This window comes from Gorilla gorilla, chromosome 2 (genome assembly GCF_029281585.2).
Source record: "Gorilla gorilla gorilla isolate KB3781 chromosome 2, NHGRI_mGorGor1-v2.1_pri, whole genome shotgun sequence".
Lineage (NCBI taxonomy): Eukaryota > Metazoa > Chordata > Mammalia > Primates > Hominidae > Gorilla > Gorilla gorilla.
The window spans coordinates 39,327,021-39,343,999 of record NC_086017.1 but is presented as its reverse complement, the minus strand read 5'-3'; the positions used below and the strand labels follow the sequence as shown (position 1 = coordinate 39,343,999).

The 16,979-nt window shown below is 35.8% G+C and overlaps 1 protein-coding gene across 8 annotated transcripts in view; it reads right to left on the bottom strand.

Moving 5' to 3' along the window:
- Positions 1–16,979, bottom strand: part of RBMS3 (RNA binding motif single stranded interacting protein 3) — a 754,317-nt gene that overhangs the window by 529,501 nt on the left and 207,837 nt on the right. For all 8 annotated transcript variants that reach the window (XM_004033784.5, XM_031009629.3, XM_055383255.2 and 5 more), the window contains exon 3: positions 15,043–15,101. In XM_004033784.5, the coding sequence (XP_004033832.1) occupies positions 15,043–15,101 (59 nt within the window). The remainder of the gene's footprint in view (positions 1–15,042; positions 15,102–16,979) is intronic.

Here is a 16,979-nt window from a genome sequence, read left to right as displayed (position 1 = left end):
AAAATTGAGACTCAAACTTGGACAGGGGATTCTAGAGTGAGTATGAGGAAATAAAGCATGTGCTTGAATATAGCTGTTGAAAAAGACTGAGCACAGATGCTTAACATTTCCGTAAAGGACAGAAGGGAATGAATGACGAGGTAAATCTCGGTAAGAATTAGAGGCTGGAGGGCAACTTGAGACAATAGGAAACTACGCGGATGGGGGAAGAACTTTCTGAGAAAAACCAGATTTCAAAAGAAATAATTGGTCTTAGCAGGCGTTGGGATGTTTTGCTGCAAGAATTGGTGCCTGGATGAATTCGAAACATAAAAGTCTTTGGATTAAACTTTATCATACCTTTAGAATTCAAATAGAAAATGATTGTTTATCTCTGGGTTCATCCATCAAGAAGATAATGACCCCCAAACATTCTCCACAACTACACGCGAGCTATTTGAAGAAAAGAAAAGAGGCTGGGTAAGTAATTGGGATAGAGTGGCCTCTTCAGAGGTCTTAACCTTATCCCCACTGAGCAAATATGGGAGGCAAGCCAAACAGAACTTAAATAAGATGAAAGAGAGCATTTGCTCTGAAACGACCACATAGGCCCTTTAAAGAAGCACATGGCTCATTCTGAGTCCTGAGAGTGAGAGAAAGTATCAGCTGCACCTTGTCTTTCTACCACAATAATTCTGAGGCTATTTTCCCACTTAAAATTTATTTAACTGCAGCTCACTTTAAAGTTAACCTAGATAGAAAGCTAGACATTTGCCAACATAAGTGCAAAATTGAAGTTAGCAGAAAACCATTCTCAAAATATAAAAAAGGAAAATGATTTTAAATGGAACAAAATGATCAAAATATTTTCAAAAGGAACATGTGCTTTCATAGTGCCATCTCCATGTTTTTTATATCTATATTCAGTGACAAACAGAACTAGAACCCCTAATCGATACTGTTTATAGTGGGATGGAAGTGGGAGAATAAGAACTACTACATGTTTCTATCAAATTGTCTGCCTTTATGCGAACTCAAAACATTGTGCTTGTGTCTAATTGTCATTAAAAACATCCAGGATCATTTACTTCTAGTCTTACTTATTGGGATTATTTTATGGGAGAAAGAGTGAAATAGTGGAGAGACCTATACTTCGGGAGTTAGACAGACTTAGGTTTGGATGACTATTTGATGTTTGACACATTTCACAGCATCTCCTGGTTTGTTTCCTCATGAGTAAAATGCGAATAATAATAATTTTGTTAGTTACTTGATGTCCATTCAACAATGGTATAGGCTCTTGAAAGTTGAAGATGCACATGTCTTCAATGGCCAAGCAGGTATACAAATGAGTGAAGCGGGCTGGTTTTAAGAAAATAAAGGATAGTTTAGGTTCCACTAAAAGGCATTCTAATTTAAATACTTTTAACAGTATTGTAGCCAAACAAAATTCCTTCCCTAGACAAATTTGCCCTTCTGATGAATTACAGGAATGTTCTGAGAGACTTCTAGACTCAGTATGCTCATGGGGCTGAGCTGCAGAGTATGTTAGTATAAATATATCTCTGACACCATAACTACCGCTAACCATTTTTCTGAGGACTACACAGCTCTTCGTTTACTCATTTTCTGCTCACTGTTAAGTAGGGCTTCTCTCCTGGGCAAGCAAGCCAAAGACACCATTCATGATCCCTCCCCTTAGGATTGACTTTCCCCTCTTTTTTGAGTATTTTTATGTTCATGTTTTGAGTTCGGGTATTGGTTCTTTAGTCTGTTTTATTTGGTCCACTGATTGGTTGGTTGATAGGCTGATGGGAGATAGGTTGAAGAGTTTACCTTCCATATTTAAGTAAACTCAGACAGGAAACAAAAGATAGAGATGTTGGTAAATGCTAATGCAGATAGGGCTGACCCTTGATGCAACAAATGGCTGCGGTTAACAGAAGCACCGTAAGTCTTCCTCCTAAAACGGATAAATTAACCTCGGGCTTGCAACAGCGTCGGATGTTTTCACAAATTTATGTGTGATACTGGCTTTCTATTGTCTACAGAAGATCACTTGTAAACTGGAACCATCTTATCTGGAAAGATATATTTTATATGAATTTTTTAAAATGTCTGCAACAGTAAACAGAGACAAAGGGTTGGCTCTAAACTAGTAACTTTTGAAAGACACACAGAGTGGAAATATAGACTGACCTGGACACCATAAAGGAATGTACTTAGTTGTACTAATAGTCCATATTAATAAGATATAATACGTGGCAAATACAAAGTAGACATGTTAAACTTTCATGGAGATTTTAAACATATACACATGATATCAATGCTTGAACAAGCTTTTATTAGATAATTGTATATGCAGTGTGAACTTGTTCTTACTTATCTTAAATTACTTCTCACAACAGCAGACAACCACAAAGAACCTGACAACTCCCTAAGGCAGAACAACTTCCCCAGGACTTTTCGGTTTATGTAACATAGCACATGCTTAATTACAAAGAACTATGGGGATTTCATTTCAAGATTCCTTTTTACATTTTATTAAACTAAAATATAAACTTTTAGGTAAATCTTTATATAACAATTTTTAAACTCTCTTTGAATAAAAATACCTCATAAATGTTTCGTCCCTGTGATACACACACACACACACACACACACACAGATGTACTGACATACACATGTAATTATATACAGTCATGCATCACTTAACAATGGGAATACATTCTGAGAAATGTATCTTTAGGTGATTTCATTATTGTGCAAACACCACAGAGTTTACTTACACAAATGTAGATGGTATAGCCTACTATACACCTAGGCTGTATGGTATAGCATATTACTCCTAGGCTACAAACCTGTACCGCATATTGCAATACTGAATACTGTAGGCAATGGTAACACAATCATAAGTATTTGTATATCTAAACATAGAAAAGGTACAGTAAAAACATGGTATAATCCTATGGGACAACTGTCATATATGAGTTTTGTCAATGACCAAAACATCATTATGTAATACATGGCTATATATGTAGAATAAATATGTAAATATATGTATATATAATAAAATTATATATATATTTATATTTCACTTGGAGTTATTCTAATTTGGTTCAAAACAATAGCCAGAAATTTAGATAGACTGAGAAAATTTCTATTTTTTATACGGGAATCTTTGACTTGTTAAGTTGTCCTCTTGTCATATTCTCAATCTTATCATCTGCTTCCCTATACAAAGAAATAGTATTACCAATAATTTCCTTATATCTTAGATATGAAATTAGGAATTTTCTCACTTTGAACCCCTTGTCATTCAAAAGAATGTATGGGAAGATTGAGAAAATTTTAAGCCACAGTGTCTTAATACTATATTTTTTAATGAGCCTACAAATTCTACCTTATTTAATTCTTTTTTACAAAAAAAAAATCCTTCTCATTGATTAAAAGCTACAGTTTTTGGTTTATCTATTGTAGCAAGTGTCCCAAAGACATAAATTCCAAGGTGCTTTATATTTCCTGTGGAATTTCACCACATGATTTCATTCAGTATATCTCAAATATGGTTATTTTTCACATCACCCTTAAGCCCAAGGCCCAGTGTGTTTTTTGACAGTTGCTTCCCTAAAATCGTTTGTTTCAGCTGCTGCTCTTTGTATTGTGGACGAGACCTGAGAATATGAACAGCTGTGATATCTGCAGCTTAAGCTTCCTATTGTTTATCGAAAGAAATTGTGTTTTTAAAAGTGGCATAGAAAAAGTGTTCCAAATATGCTTTATGATACGGGTTTCTTCTAATTCAGGGCTGATGTCAGCTGAATGACCAATAGGTCTATCTGTATGCCTAGCAGTGAAAATAAACTGCCTTTTTCTTAAGAGAAGTAGAAATTAAATGAAAACTTTGTAATTTTCTCTTATTCCACAACTCAAGGAGAAAATTATACCTGTTTCTAAAATGATCATATTAAAGTACTTATATTGCCAATATTTTATAGATAAGCAGGCATCTGAGCTCACTTATAGTCCTTTGAAGAAGCATATCAAGTGGTACATTCACCTTTCAAACTCTATTTAGGTTTTTGTAGCTTTTTTTGTTTTGCTTTGTTTTTCAGCTATGTACATGAGTTTTTCTCTTTCATACCCCACAGTTCTCTTTTCTTTACTAAAGGGAAGGAAAAAGAATAGCTATTTAGAATCGATATGATTAACTAATAATAAGAACAATGGCTAGCACCAAAGCAAATGATGATTGACCATGCCTTAAATGTTAGATGCTTTTACCATAGTTTAAAAAACTAAGGAGTCAAGCATCTTTAGGCATTTTTTTCCTTTAAACTTGTAAAACAATATTACAGAGTGAATAGCATAACAAAGGAGTGAACAAAGAAAATTTTTTTCCCAGAACCTATACAACTCAACTAGAATGAATTCCATCACCTGTCACTGTGATGGAATGTGCTTTATCTCAAACACACCAGGTTTATAGGCCCTAAAAAATCTTGAAGGTATCATATAGCCAACACCAAAAGGTATGAAAGAGACATCCTTTAAGTACTTATACTTTTTGCTATTAACGAAGCTAATCTCAATAAACACAAGTCAATTCATGAAACACACATTTCTTACACCTAAAATGTACTCAGAATGGCATTAAATTATGTAAGTTACATACAAGCTCTAAACAAGTTGGTTCCTAGAAGGTATCCAAGTCCAAGGCCATAGAAACATTTGCCTGATGTATGTGCCCGGCATATAACAAACATGGTTCCATGTAGTTCTGAAAATACCTTTGTATTGCAGGTGTAGATAACCTCACTTGACAGTTGAAAAACAGATGTTCAGAGATGTTATGTGACTTGTCCAAGAAAACTAAGATCATAACTTAGAGAATTTCTTGGTATAGACTTCAATTCGAAAATTTTTGAAGAACTGTGTATTTTTTATATTTAAAAGGTTATTTACATAGTATTACAAGTTTACATAAATTTTAGTGAACTGAATACACACATATACCATATTTGTGCATTATACATTATTAGATTTTGTATATCATTTTAAATATACGTTAGTATATATAATTTGCCATATATTAATAAAATCATTAATGAACACAAATAGCTTTAAACCATTAAAAAGAATAACTCCACATTAACAAAATAAGTACTCTGAATTAAGAATGAATACTTTTGGCCAGCTGCAGTGGCTCACGCCCGTAATCTCATCACTTTGGGAGGCTGAGGCAGGTGGATCACCTGAGGTCAGGAGCTCGAGACCAGCCTGGTTAACATGGTGAAACCCTGTCTCTACTAAAAATACAAGAATGAGCTGGGCATGGTGGTGCATGACTGTAATCCCAGCTACTTGGGAGGCTGAGGCAGGAGAATCGTTGAACCTGAGAGGCGGAGGTTGTGGTGAACTGAGATCGCACCACTGCACTCCAGCCTGGGCAACAGAGCAAGACTCTGTCTCACAAAAAAAAAAAAAAGAATACTTTTAGAGAATAACTCTGAGAAACATATGCATCTGTATGTCTTTGGTACTCTTCCTGTCTGTACAGGCCTATGGAACACATACCTGGCCAAGCTTGTGCTTTCCATTGATGTAACATCAAACGGTCTCAGAGACAGAGGTAAAGCACTGGGATCTAAGTGACTACTCAGAACTGTCCTGCATCCTCAATACTTCGGCAATAATCCTAACTACCTGAGTCCCAGGGAGTTTATAATCTAGAGGAAGGACACAAACGAATCATAAAAGCATGAGAGATGGGGTATCCTTAGATCTTTGCACACAGATGGTGCCCAAAGGAGGTGGTTTTGTAAAGGTGTTTAGATAGGATGAGTAGAGTCTTGGAGGACTTTTTGAGAAGGTGACTTTTGGAAGCAATAATTTACATAGACTATTAGAGGTAGGAAGAGAGAGCATTTTATGTTTATCGACATGAGTCAAATTCTTAAAATAGGGAAGTGAAAGACAGGAGCAAGGAAGCAAATAGAATACCTGGATGACAGTTTCTGTTTAGTCAGATAACATGGATTAGTAAAAGTAACATTCAGTTTATGGGTGAAAGTAATATAACTCTATCATTTTATTTTTAAGCCGTTTTATATTCCTCAATAATTATTTTAAAAATGTTTTCCCAGGCTGGGCGCAGTGGCTCATGCCTATAATCCCAGCACTTTGGGAGGCTGAGGCAGGCGGATCATGATGTCAGGAGATCAACACCATCCTGGCTAATACAGTGAAACCCCGCCTCTACTAAAAATACAAAAAATTAGCCAGGCATGGTAGAATGCACCTGTAGTCCCAGCTACCTGAGAGGCTAAGGCAGGAGAATCACTTGAACCCGGGAGGTGGAGGTTGCAGTGAGCCGAGACTCTAGCCTGGGTGACAGAGTGAGACTCTGTCTCAAAAAAAAAAAAAAAAAAAAATGTTTTCCCAATAAAATCATTTCTGCACGTTCTGCATGTACAAAAGCATTAGGGAAGTAGGTTACAGTACTAAAGGCTGTTGAATACAAGCTGATGCTTAAAACAGCAATGCTGATGTTATATTTCATGTTAGTGGATAATTTTACTTTTGTCTAATATGTATATTAAGTGATTACAAGCAAATGCTAAGTAAATACATAGCTATAAAACCTGCTGAAAAACATGTAGCTGTATGACTTCCAAAACATAAATACCTATTTTGTTTTACATTTATATCAAGGACTTCTCAGAGTTAACACTAAACAATCATAACATAATTAATATCCTGATATTGGAAATAATAAGTTTGGAAAGCTAATTTTTGGCAGAAGTATTGCCTTTAGTTGTAGTTGTCTGGTTGGGTTGTAGACAACAAATAAAGACCATTTGCCATCAAAGTGGATATTCTTTCCAAACTTGGCTGTAAGACAATAAAAATTGGTATTTTCTTAAAAGAGTCACAGGATAAAAATTCTACTCAAAAGGTACCTACAGGACAATTCTGAGTAAACTTGATGCACTAATGAAGGTTCCAAAGTTCCTGCGTATGCTAACCTTTTCTGAAATGAAAACAAAAGCCAATATCAAAATCAAATAAAGCAAACCTTCAAGTTTATATATTGATGACCTATGACTAGTGGTAAACTTCATACCAGAGTAGATTAGAGTAAAATTCACAAAAAAAGGCTAGGGAAATATTACACACTGCATATTCCAAAGAGAAATATAATTTAAAATGTAACTTTTTTTGTCTTTTCTTTTTTTCTTTTTTTTTTTTTTGATGTGGGCGGGGTATACCTAATCCCATTATATGAAAATTGAATAAATGTGTTTTTCAAGCCATTTTGCTTCTCATGAGCTTCTTACTCAATAGACTGTGAGCCCACCTGGTGGAGGTGCTTATTCTTCTCAAAATGTAATTCCTCACACTCATAAATTTCACAGAACATTTATTTTAGTTTCCACTGCTTTCAAGAAATAAAGGTACTAGAAAAGAGGCTTTCCATGGTGTTGGTTTCTTCCTTTACTTGCTTGATTTCCATGTGGACCAGCCCTGGAAATGTCTGTTATCTGCCAGAGTTAAATAGCTCCACTTAAACATTTCACCACAAATGCATGTCAGTGTCACTTGTTAAAACTAATCCATAGGTAAAGGATACCTCATGTCCTGTAATTACTCTACCTAAACATATAACAAAATATAATATCCTGCCCTCCTTCCAGGTTCAGGGGGTTCAGCACAGAAATCTGTATTTCTGACTGGGCGCAGTGGCTCACACCTGTAATCCCAGCACTTTGGGAGGCCGAGGCAAGTGGATCACTTGAGGTCAGGAGTTCAACCAGCCTGGCCCACATGGTGAAACCTTGTCTCTAATAAAAATACAAAAAAAAAAATTAATGGGGTGTGGTGGTGCACACCTGTAATCCCAGCTACTCGGGAGGCTGAGGCAGGAGAATAATTGCTGGAGGTGGAGGTTACAGTGAGCCAAGATCGCACCACTGCACTCCAGCCTGGGTGACAGAAGAAGACTATGTCTCAAAAAAAAAAAAAAAAAGAAAGAAATATGTATTTCCCTCACATGTATAAATATTCCATCAGTGCATAAACAAGAAAAGTAAAATAAAATTGATGAATTCCAAAGTCATCCAAGTGTATGGCCTATTATTTATTCACCTAGAAATACTTTTAAAATGTATAACATGATTGTGAGTCTAGAACTGCTAAATGGATTCAGTCCAGTAACAAAGTCACACCACTCTCTGAGACAATCTAGATGGGCTCTAAATCCTCTCTATAAAATAAGTGTCATATGCAGAATTATTTCTCTTACAGAAGAAATAACAATTTATGATTTTATTTAATAACGAATGAATGAATGAATATCCTTCATGGATGATTTCAGAACTTTTGGATACTTGTCTCCAATTTTGATTTTAAGGGCTCAATGTAATGTCAAAGGTAACATAAGCTCCATAAATATAATTTAACCAGCCTGTGACAACAAAGGCAAAAGAGAGTATTTCAAACCCTCAGAAGTGAGCTGGTATGTTTGGCACACTCTATCTACTCTTATATCCTATGGTTAATAGGCATGGAAACTTTCTACGGAATATCCATTACTCATTCCCTCTACTCTAAACATATAGCCTGTCAGAAATATGATGGTGGTGAGGCTGGTGGGTGCAGAGAGAAAAGGGAAACCAACCTTCAAAAGCAGGAAGGCATAGACAAGTGAATTCATTTAAGATTTACACCTTGTTTCCAATAGCTTTCATTTAATTTTCCCTGACTTTTTAATTTAGCAAATACACTGATCCAGAAGGAAAACACATGGGGGAAAACAAAAGCCAAACAAGCAAAAAATGCAGTGCAAATCTCTGTGACTTGTACAATAGCTCTTATTTAGTCCTTGTGTTTGAATATCTGAATGAACTGTGGTCTGTTTTTCATTACTCCCCATCTGGAGCTGTTACTCGCTTTGTTCAGCAATTTCTGGTCATTTTGGCTTGATGGTGACTGTTTCGTTGTATGTTGTCATATTATACGGAATGAAAGCTGATGCAGCCACCACCCAAGAAAGAATAATCTTGAAAACGAGAGGTTGTGTTGAAAGAGTTCCTGATAACCCCTTCCGGAATAAAAAAGTGAGTAAGCTTACCTAGGCCTGACTACTGTCCCTAACTTACAGGGTGTGGGTGGGATTCAGGAGAGCATAAAAGCTTTTCTTTTAAATGCTAAAATAGGATTCAATTCTGTTGGTTTAATGCATTAGGTTAATTTTGATACCTTTTCTTTTTATCTCTAAGGAGACAAGTTCATGGACTTTCTCATACCTTGGTAAAGACTAACTTACACACAATATGCTGTACGTGTAACAGCTAATGAAGAATTGAATTACTATCATGTCTTTAAAAATAAAAATAAACAAATCCTTGAGTTCATAATGTTTAGATTTAATTGTATAGCCTTTGCCTGGAGATAAAGTTGCAAAGGATTCAAAACCAAGTGTCACAGAGAAGACCAAATTCAATTTGTGTCCTCTAATGATGACAGTCTTGATGCTCTTAATGATTTTGTTTGAAAAAGGCACCTCACACATCCTGTAATTTCTTTCCTAAATAAAGCAATGGTCAAGAAGTACTCAACCTCTGCCTATTATTTTAAAAAGCAAAACATGTTATTCTCTCCTAATTCTTCACTATTTTCATCTGGAATTATTTTACAAAAACGAAGAACCATAGAGTCATGAGTTACTCAGGTTCCACAGAAAGAACAATCAAAATATAAACATAATTAAAACCAGCTTAATTTTTCCAAGAGCTGTATTTTTTTTCTTGCCCAAAAAAACTACAGAACAGATTTGGAGAAATGTTAAGATAATAATAATAATAATAATAATAATAATAATAATAATAATAATATATCACCCATAAGCCCACCATGTTAAAACAAACATTTTTGTCTTGCTTGATATTGCCAGTATTTTATACAAAAGCAACAGGAGATATCGTCAAACATTTTCCATGTATTAACTTTGTTAATCATCACAACACACTGTGAGTGAGGCTCTGTTATTACTTTGCTGATGTTCTTATCTTGCAGAAGGCACAGTGCAGTTGACTAATTTACCACAGGTCACACAGCTACTAAGTGAAGAGGCAGCGTTCAACCCAAGCAGCCTGGATCTACCGCAGTCATAACCACACTGATCCTGACTCTCAAATATTTACATAGCTCCATGTTCAGTGTACACATTATTTTATATCCTTTTATATTGATTTAACTTCATATAGTAAACATTTTTCTAGGCTTGGCATAATCTAGTCTTTATGACTACCATTTTAACAGCTACATAACAGTTGTATATGCTCCATAAGCTAGAATTTGGATGCTTCCTATATTTTTTCCTAGTAAGGAAAACGAGAGTGCTCAAAGTTGTACATAGATACATAATTTAAAACATATGTTTAGATAACATATTTGAATAAATATTCTCAACAGACTAACTAGTTTCAACCGTATGCTCTTTATTGCTGTTTCCATACTGATTTTAAAAAAGCTGTACCAATTTAGCATGGTACCAATGAAGAATGGGTGAACCAGTTTCAGAGTGAACAGCATGAATGGCCTACATGTTATAATGTTTGCTACTTCAGTGGTTATAAACTATCACTGCATATTGCTTTAATTTGCATGTTTCCCATCACTACCTAACTTACCCTGAGGACACTACCTCCTTTGTAGCCCTCTCAAGTTTGAGTTTTGTTTCTTTTTTTCCTCCCACATATTTCCTCCCACTGGACCTGTAAGTGGTAGTCCACTTTCCTCCTTTCTCAGTATGGTTTCTCCCCTACCTAAAATCTCCCATTTAGAATCTCACATCATCAAATTTTATAACCAACTAGTCTTCATTTTCATCATGGTCTACAGATCCCTAGTATCATTTCCCATCCCATTATTTCTCCACAGATACTTTTTGGATTAGTCACTATTTCTAATACAACTCCTGTTTCATTTCTTGGCAATTCCAATAAACCTTTAGACGATTGTTTCAATACTCGTTCTTATCAGTTCCTTGAACCTTTCCATGACCTCATATCTTTCTCCTATTATTCCCTTGGTCATCATGAACAATTACACACAATTTTCTATAATTGCTGTCTTTCTAATCATATCTTCTCATATCTATGTCAAGGTCTATTTTTTGAAAGGAAAGTACTCTAGTATACATTGGCATATCATTAAAATAGTATTTTTCTAAAAACATGAAAGGGATAGTAAGTATATTTTTGATCATGATTTGCTGACTTACAGGGCACCTCCCCCATGATGTGCTTGATGAAGGTTGTGATTCACTCACCACTGCTAAGCACAGACTCCACATGCTGAGGATAAGCAAGGCCATGGGAGGCTTCTATAAGCATGTAATGGACACACGATCACTTTGCCTTCTTCGTATTACCCTCAGGGCAAACGGTCTAAATGGTGTCCAATTTCTCATTTTTTTTCGAGACTGAGTCTTGCTCTGTCTCCCAGGCTGGAGTGCAGTGGCACGATCTCAGCTCACTGCAAGCTCCGCCTCCCGGGTTCACGCCATTCTCCTGCCTCAGCCTCCCAAGTAGCTGGGACTACACGCACCCGCCACCACGCCCGGCTAATTTTTTATAGTTTTAGTAGAGACAGGGTTTCACGGTGTTAGCCAGGATGGTCTCGATCTCCTGACCTTGTGATCCGCCCACCTTGGCCTCCCAAAGTGCTGGGATTACAGGCGTGAGCAACTGTGCCCGGCCTAACCACTGTCCAATTTCTTACAGATGCCTTTCTTTCTTTGAGTGATTTTCCTAGGCTGTTCCACAGCCCCGTCTTTCCTCCTTCCCTCTCTTCCTTCCTTTTTTACCTCCTTCTCTTACTCCTTTTCTTCTTCCATATTTATTGGTGAGACCAGTATTCATATCACTAGAGATAAAAGTATTTTGAAGCAGCAAACTCAATATTCTCATATTTATTTAAAATCTATGTATTTGTAAGATTATATTAATATGTAATGTTCACAAGAAGTTGATATAAAAAACAAAGAGAGATGTAAATTCTAATATTTTCTTTTAGCATCTCCAATAAACAGTCTTGTATCACCCTTCACACATCCCACTTTGGAGGTAAGTTTTCTATAGCACACAGGCCCTGTTTCCACTGATTTTAGGAATCTCTCTACAGAAACAGAAAATTAAATAAGCTGTTGCAAAATAGCGTGGAGAGGGATTTTAGGAGCGGAGGTAAAGATAAGGATACCCATAGTATAATTTGTCCTGATAAGCACCCACACTCCCACTATATAATTTGCTTATGGAGACCCTGACCACCCATTTTTAGTTACATCCCTTTTTCTTCAAACCTTCACAATTATAGAAGGGTACAGTTTTTGCATGTTGGCAATTTACATTTTCGTGGTCTTCAGTGTTGTACTGTGACAATAGACATCAGCATGCTTGAGCAAAACTCTGCATAAGGAAGTATCCCTTCATACAGACCGCTCCAGTTATGAGTCTATCTATTGAGGTTTCCAGGTGTTGCTTATCTGTGCAGTATTTGTGCTTCTGATTGGTGCTTGATCAATATTATTAACTGCCTGACCCAAGACTTTGTATATGGGTTGGGCAGGTCTAGATGCACTGTAATTCACATTCTAATGCTTCTAACATGCCACATGCTTCCCACAGGCCAAGAGTGACAGAACATCCCTTGGTCATGGCCCAGCTTTCTTCTCAAATGTTCTCCAAGTTCTCAGCTGCCCACCCTAATTCACTCCACTCCATTTCCCCTTCTACACATTATTCTTTGGTAATCTTATCTACTCCTTTGACTTCAGTCAGCATCTGTAGCCCTGGGCTTTCTTACAATTTCCTCTTTGACATCTTCCACATGGTTGCCATGCCAGAGACTCTAACTCAGCATGTCCAATACCTTCTCCCCAAAACCTACTACTACTACTTCTGGACTTCTTACCTCACCAAGAGGCACAGGCATCTTTCCCAATCAGAAGACTCAACATGTATGTAGGCTTCGTTTCATACATTCCTCTCTTTCACTGTTAGAGTCAATAGCCAACTCTACCTTTAAAAACTTTCATGGTGAACCCCTTCCTATTACCCTAATAGTAATAGTTAAGCTGATTTTTTTCTAATTTCTCTATTGTACTATGGCTTTAAAGTCTACATTTTTTTTTGTTTCTACTCTCTCCCTTTATATTTCAATTTCACACACCTTTGCTGAAATAACATTATGAAACACCTGCAGAATCATATTTTGTCTGCTCAAAATTTTAAATTTTAATTTTAAATTAAATTAAATTTTAAATTAAATTAAATTTTAAATTAAATTTTAAATTAAATTAAATTTTAAATTAAATTTTAAATTAAATTAAATTTTAAATTAAATTTTAAATTAAAAATATCCACGATATCATTTAAAAACCTACAAAATTTTAACCCCTTTCTTGTTTCTGTCCTCACTGGTACTTTTTTTTTTTTTTTTTTTGAGAGGGAGTCTTGCCCTGTAGCCCAGGCTGGAGTGCAATGGCACAATCTTGGCCCACTGCAACCTCTGCCTCCTGGGTTCAAACGATTCTCCTGCCTCAGCCTCCCAAGTAGCTGGGATTACAGGCGCCTACAACCGTGCCCAGCTAATCTTTGTATTTTTAGTAGAGACAGGGTTTCACCATGTTGGCCAGGCTGGTCTCAAAGTCCTGACCTCATGATCCACCCTCCTCAGCCTCCCAAAGTGCTGGGATTATAGGTGTGAGCCACCGCGCCCAGCAGTACTTTTTTTTTTCTTTCTTTTTTTTTTTTTTTTACAACTACATGGGTCTACTCAATTACATTCTGAAATTATCTCTCCTGAACATCCACCTGTCCCAAGCTCACCCATTCTACCTTGACTTTAAAACTTCATTTCCCAAAAAGAAATCTCTATGTTCTCCTCTGACAGTGGTTTGTCGATAATTCTGTTTTAGATACCGCTGTTACACCCTCACATATATTAAGGTGATATAGTAATCCTAATAAGGGTATTAGAATTAGTTTCTTGGTTTTCTTGGTATCTTTTCAACTAGGACTTGAAACTATGAGGTGGAAGAAATCATGTCATATTATTCTTTATCTTGTAATATGTAGTTCATTTCTGAGTTTATAGAAGACGTGGAATGTTTTTATTTTTTTAATTGCTGAATAGAATCTGACTACCATTATGCAAGTAGGTGAGGAGATACATATACAGGAGTTTCTGAGTGTTCTTTCCTAAAACTTGTGCACATTATGTTTGTATATGAAATAGAGGCAGTGTTTAGAATGAACGTGGCTGTGCTATACTTCTTGATTTCAGTGTTACAACAAAGATTAGATTAAAGGAACAACAAACAGCATGTTACCAGAAGCATTCCAATTTTCCAGTAAGAACTGAGTCATGCAAGAGAGACCATACAGGTTCCACAATTAATTTAATGCAACTTTTAAAAGAACATAGGACTCCCAGACATGAAGAAACATGAGCCACAGATACAGTCCAATGACTTCAGAAGTATTTCCAGGAAAACCAAAAGCCTGTCTTAATAAGATACCAACTCTGAAATCCCTGAGATGCTTATAGCTGAAGCTTAATACAATAGGCCCATCAGTGAATTTATTCATAGTCAACCAATGTTGCTAAAGCTTTAAAGAACAGAGAAATTAAAATGTGTTTTGCATGGGGAAGTTTTCCCCAGAGTTCCTCATTTTTATATAGGAAATCAATTTGCATCACTGATGATATCATTCACATCAGACACCCCAAAGTTGTTAGGAGGTAATTTAGTTTTATGCTGAAGCAATTTGATACTTGTTCTGATTTGTGATTTTCATTTTGTTTGTTAATGAAAAAAATTAATGAGCAATGTTACTAGAAATACAACTTATCAAAACATTGGCATCATTAAAGAGGTTTTCCATACCATGCATTGTGATCATTGTGCAGCTGGTACCTGGACCTCCACAATGGAAGAACCATTAATCATATAGCATAGGCAAGATTTCAGGGTACAGATGCCCTTACACATACCTTTGCACTGATTTGTGTTTTTGTCAAGAATTGCCTTTGTAGATACAATTTTTCCATACCTGAAAGAGAGAGAGAAAAAAAATCCATGTTATTGTAACCCAGTGAAGACACTTAAAACACTCTAATGAACATCAGGGCACACACAACTGAGCATGGATAAACCAAGAAAACAAGCTCTGGATTCCCATTTCACACCTGGATGATGTCCTTTCACCAGTTCTCCTTTATAACTTAGGAATGTTCTTCCCTATGTAAGCAATGGGTTGAGCTTCAAAAATAAACTTGTCAGGCTGTCACAGGCAGCCAAAAGAGGATCACATGTGATTGTGATCACAGTAAATCACACTCTGTGGATTCATGGAAGAAAGCATGGACCTTGGTGCTAGACTGAACAGGGTTTGCATCCAGCTCTGACTCTCACCTTGTGTTGTAACACTGCAGAGTTTAACCCAACTTCACTAAGACACAGTTTCTTCATCTGCAAAAATGAGAAGCTAAATATGTCAAATCTCCTAGTTCAATCAACATTTATGTCTTTGGGAATCCACTATATTAGGCTCCAGGAACAATGTAATATAGTAGTTAAAAGAATATACTGGGGCACCAAACTATCATGGTTCAAATCCTAATTTAGCCTGGGTATATTTGGTTGGCTAAGTAAGTAATATGTGCTTTTTGCATCATTTGATCATCTATAATAATATAAATATATTTATTTAAATAATGATTTGAATTATTTGTAATGATATAAATATTTTTGTAAGTATATAAGATGAGGATAATATTGTCTTCTTTATAGGCTTTTTGTGAAGGTAAAATGGGGTTTACCTAACGTGCTGAGGACAGTGGCCGACACAGAGTAAGTATTATTAATGTTAGCTCTTCTTCCAATGATGCTCTCCCTGCTATCAGCTATATAAAAATGTCTCCAGCCCTTGGCATTCTCTGAGAATGATGAGAAGTGGAAGGGGGTAAAGATTCTGTCCCCAAAGCTTCAAACATTACTACTTAGACTGTCAAAACCTTCCACTGAGAAAATTGACATGTAAAGTTATTTGCTAAAAGATAATTACATTTACAGTTTACATTGTTAGTTTTAAATGTTAGGGATTTCATTATGTTCTCACTCTAGCTAGTTGTACAGATACTCACCTGTTCGAAGCTTTTTTGTTTGTTTCATATTATGAAAATGACTATTACCTCATGCCTATTACCACACAAGATTATTCCCTTTAAAAACTCCCAATCCTCCCTTTCCCATCTCCCCCAAAACACTCTTTTTGGAGCTCTATTTCACCCCAAGAGTCTCTCTGTTGGGAAAATAACCAGTAAAATAAAATCATATTTGAACAGTCTCTTTACTAGACAATGATTCATCGTACCTACAATCATACCCATTAACTAGCTGTAATGTTAGCTAGGTTTGAGCTATTAAGGTAAATAAATATTTGCAAAATTATATGTATCTTAGAGTAGAAAATAAGGGATAAGAGAAGAAAATGTCACTGCATCTTTTTTTTCCACACCAAGCACCATTAATACAATATGTGAGAAGTAAAAATCAGAAAAAGAAAAAAACATTAGACCAGGTATAACTATCTTACACCAGCCACATAAACCCTTAAGACAAAAATCCTTCTTAATTGGTTTATAAAGGTGTTCCTGAAATTTTTATATAAGAACCTTCTAAACTGAAATTTAGCTCTGTCTTAAATATGAAATTAAACATTACTGTGTTTCATAGTGGATTTCATCCCACAACTGGACTGTTAACAATAGTCAATGGCATGCATATTGTCCTACTGTATCAATATTACAAGAATGTCCTCTACTGCATTAAATGTAGTATATGTAATCATTTTTACAGCAAAAAATGTTAAATGTTTTCTTATGGAAAGCATTTGTGAGTATTTTGACAAGTAACTTTTTTATAAACA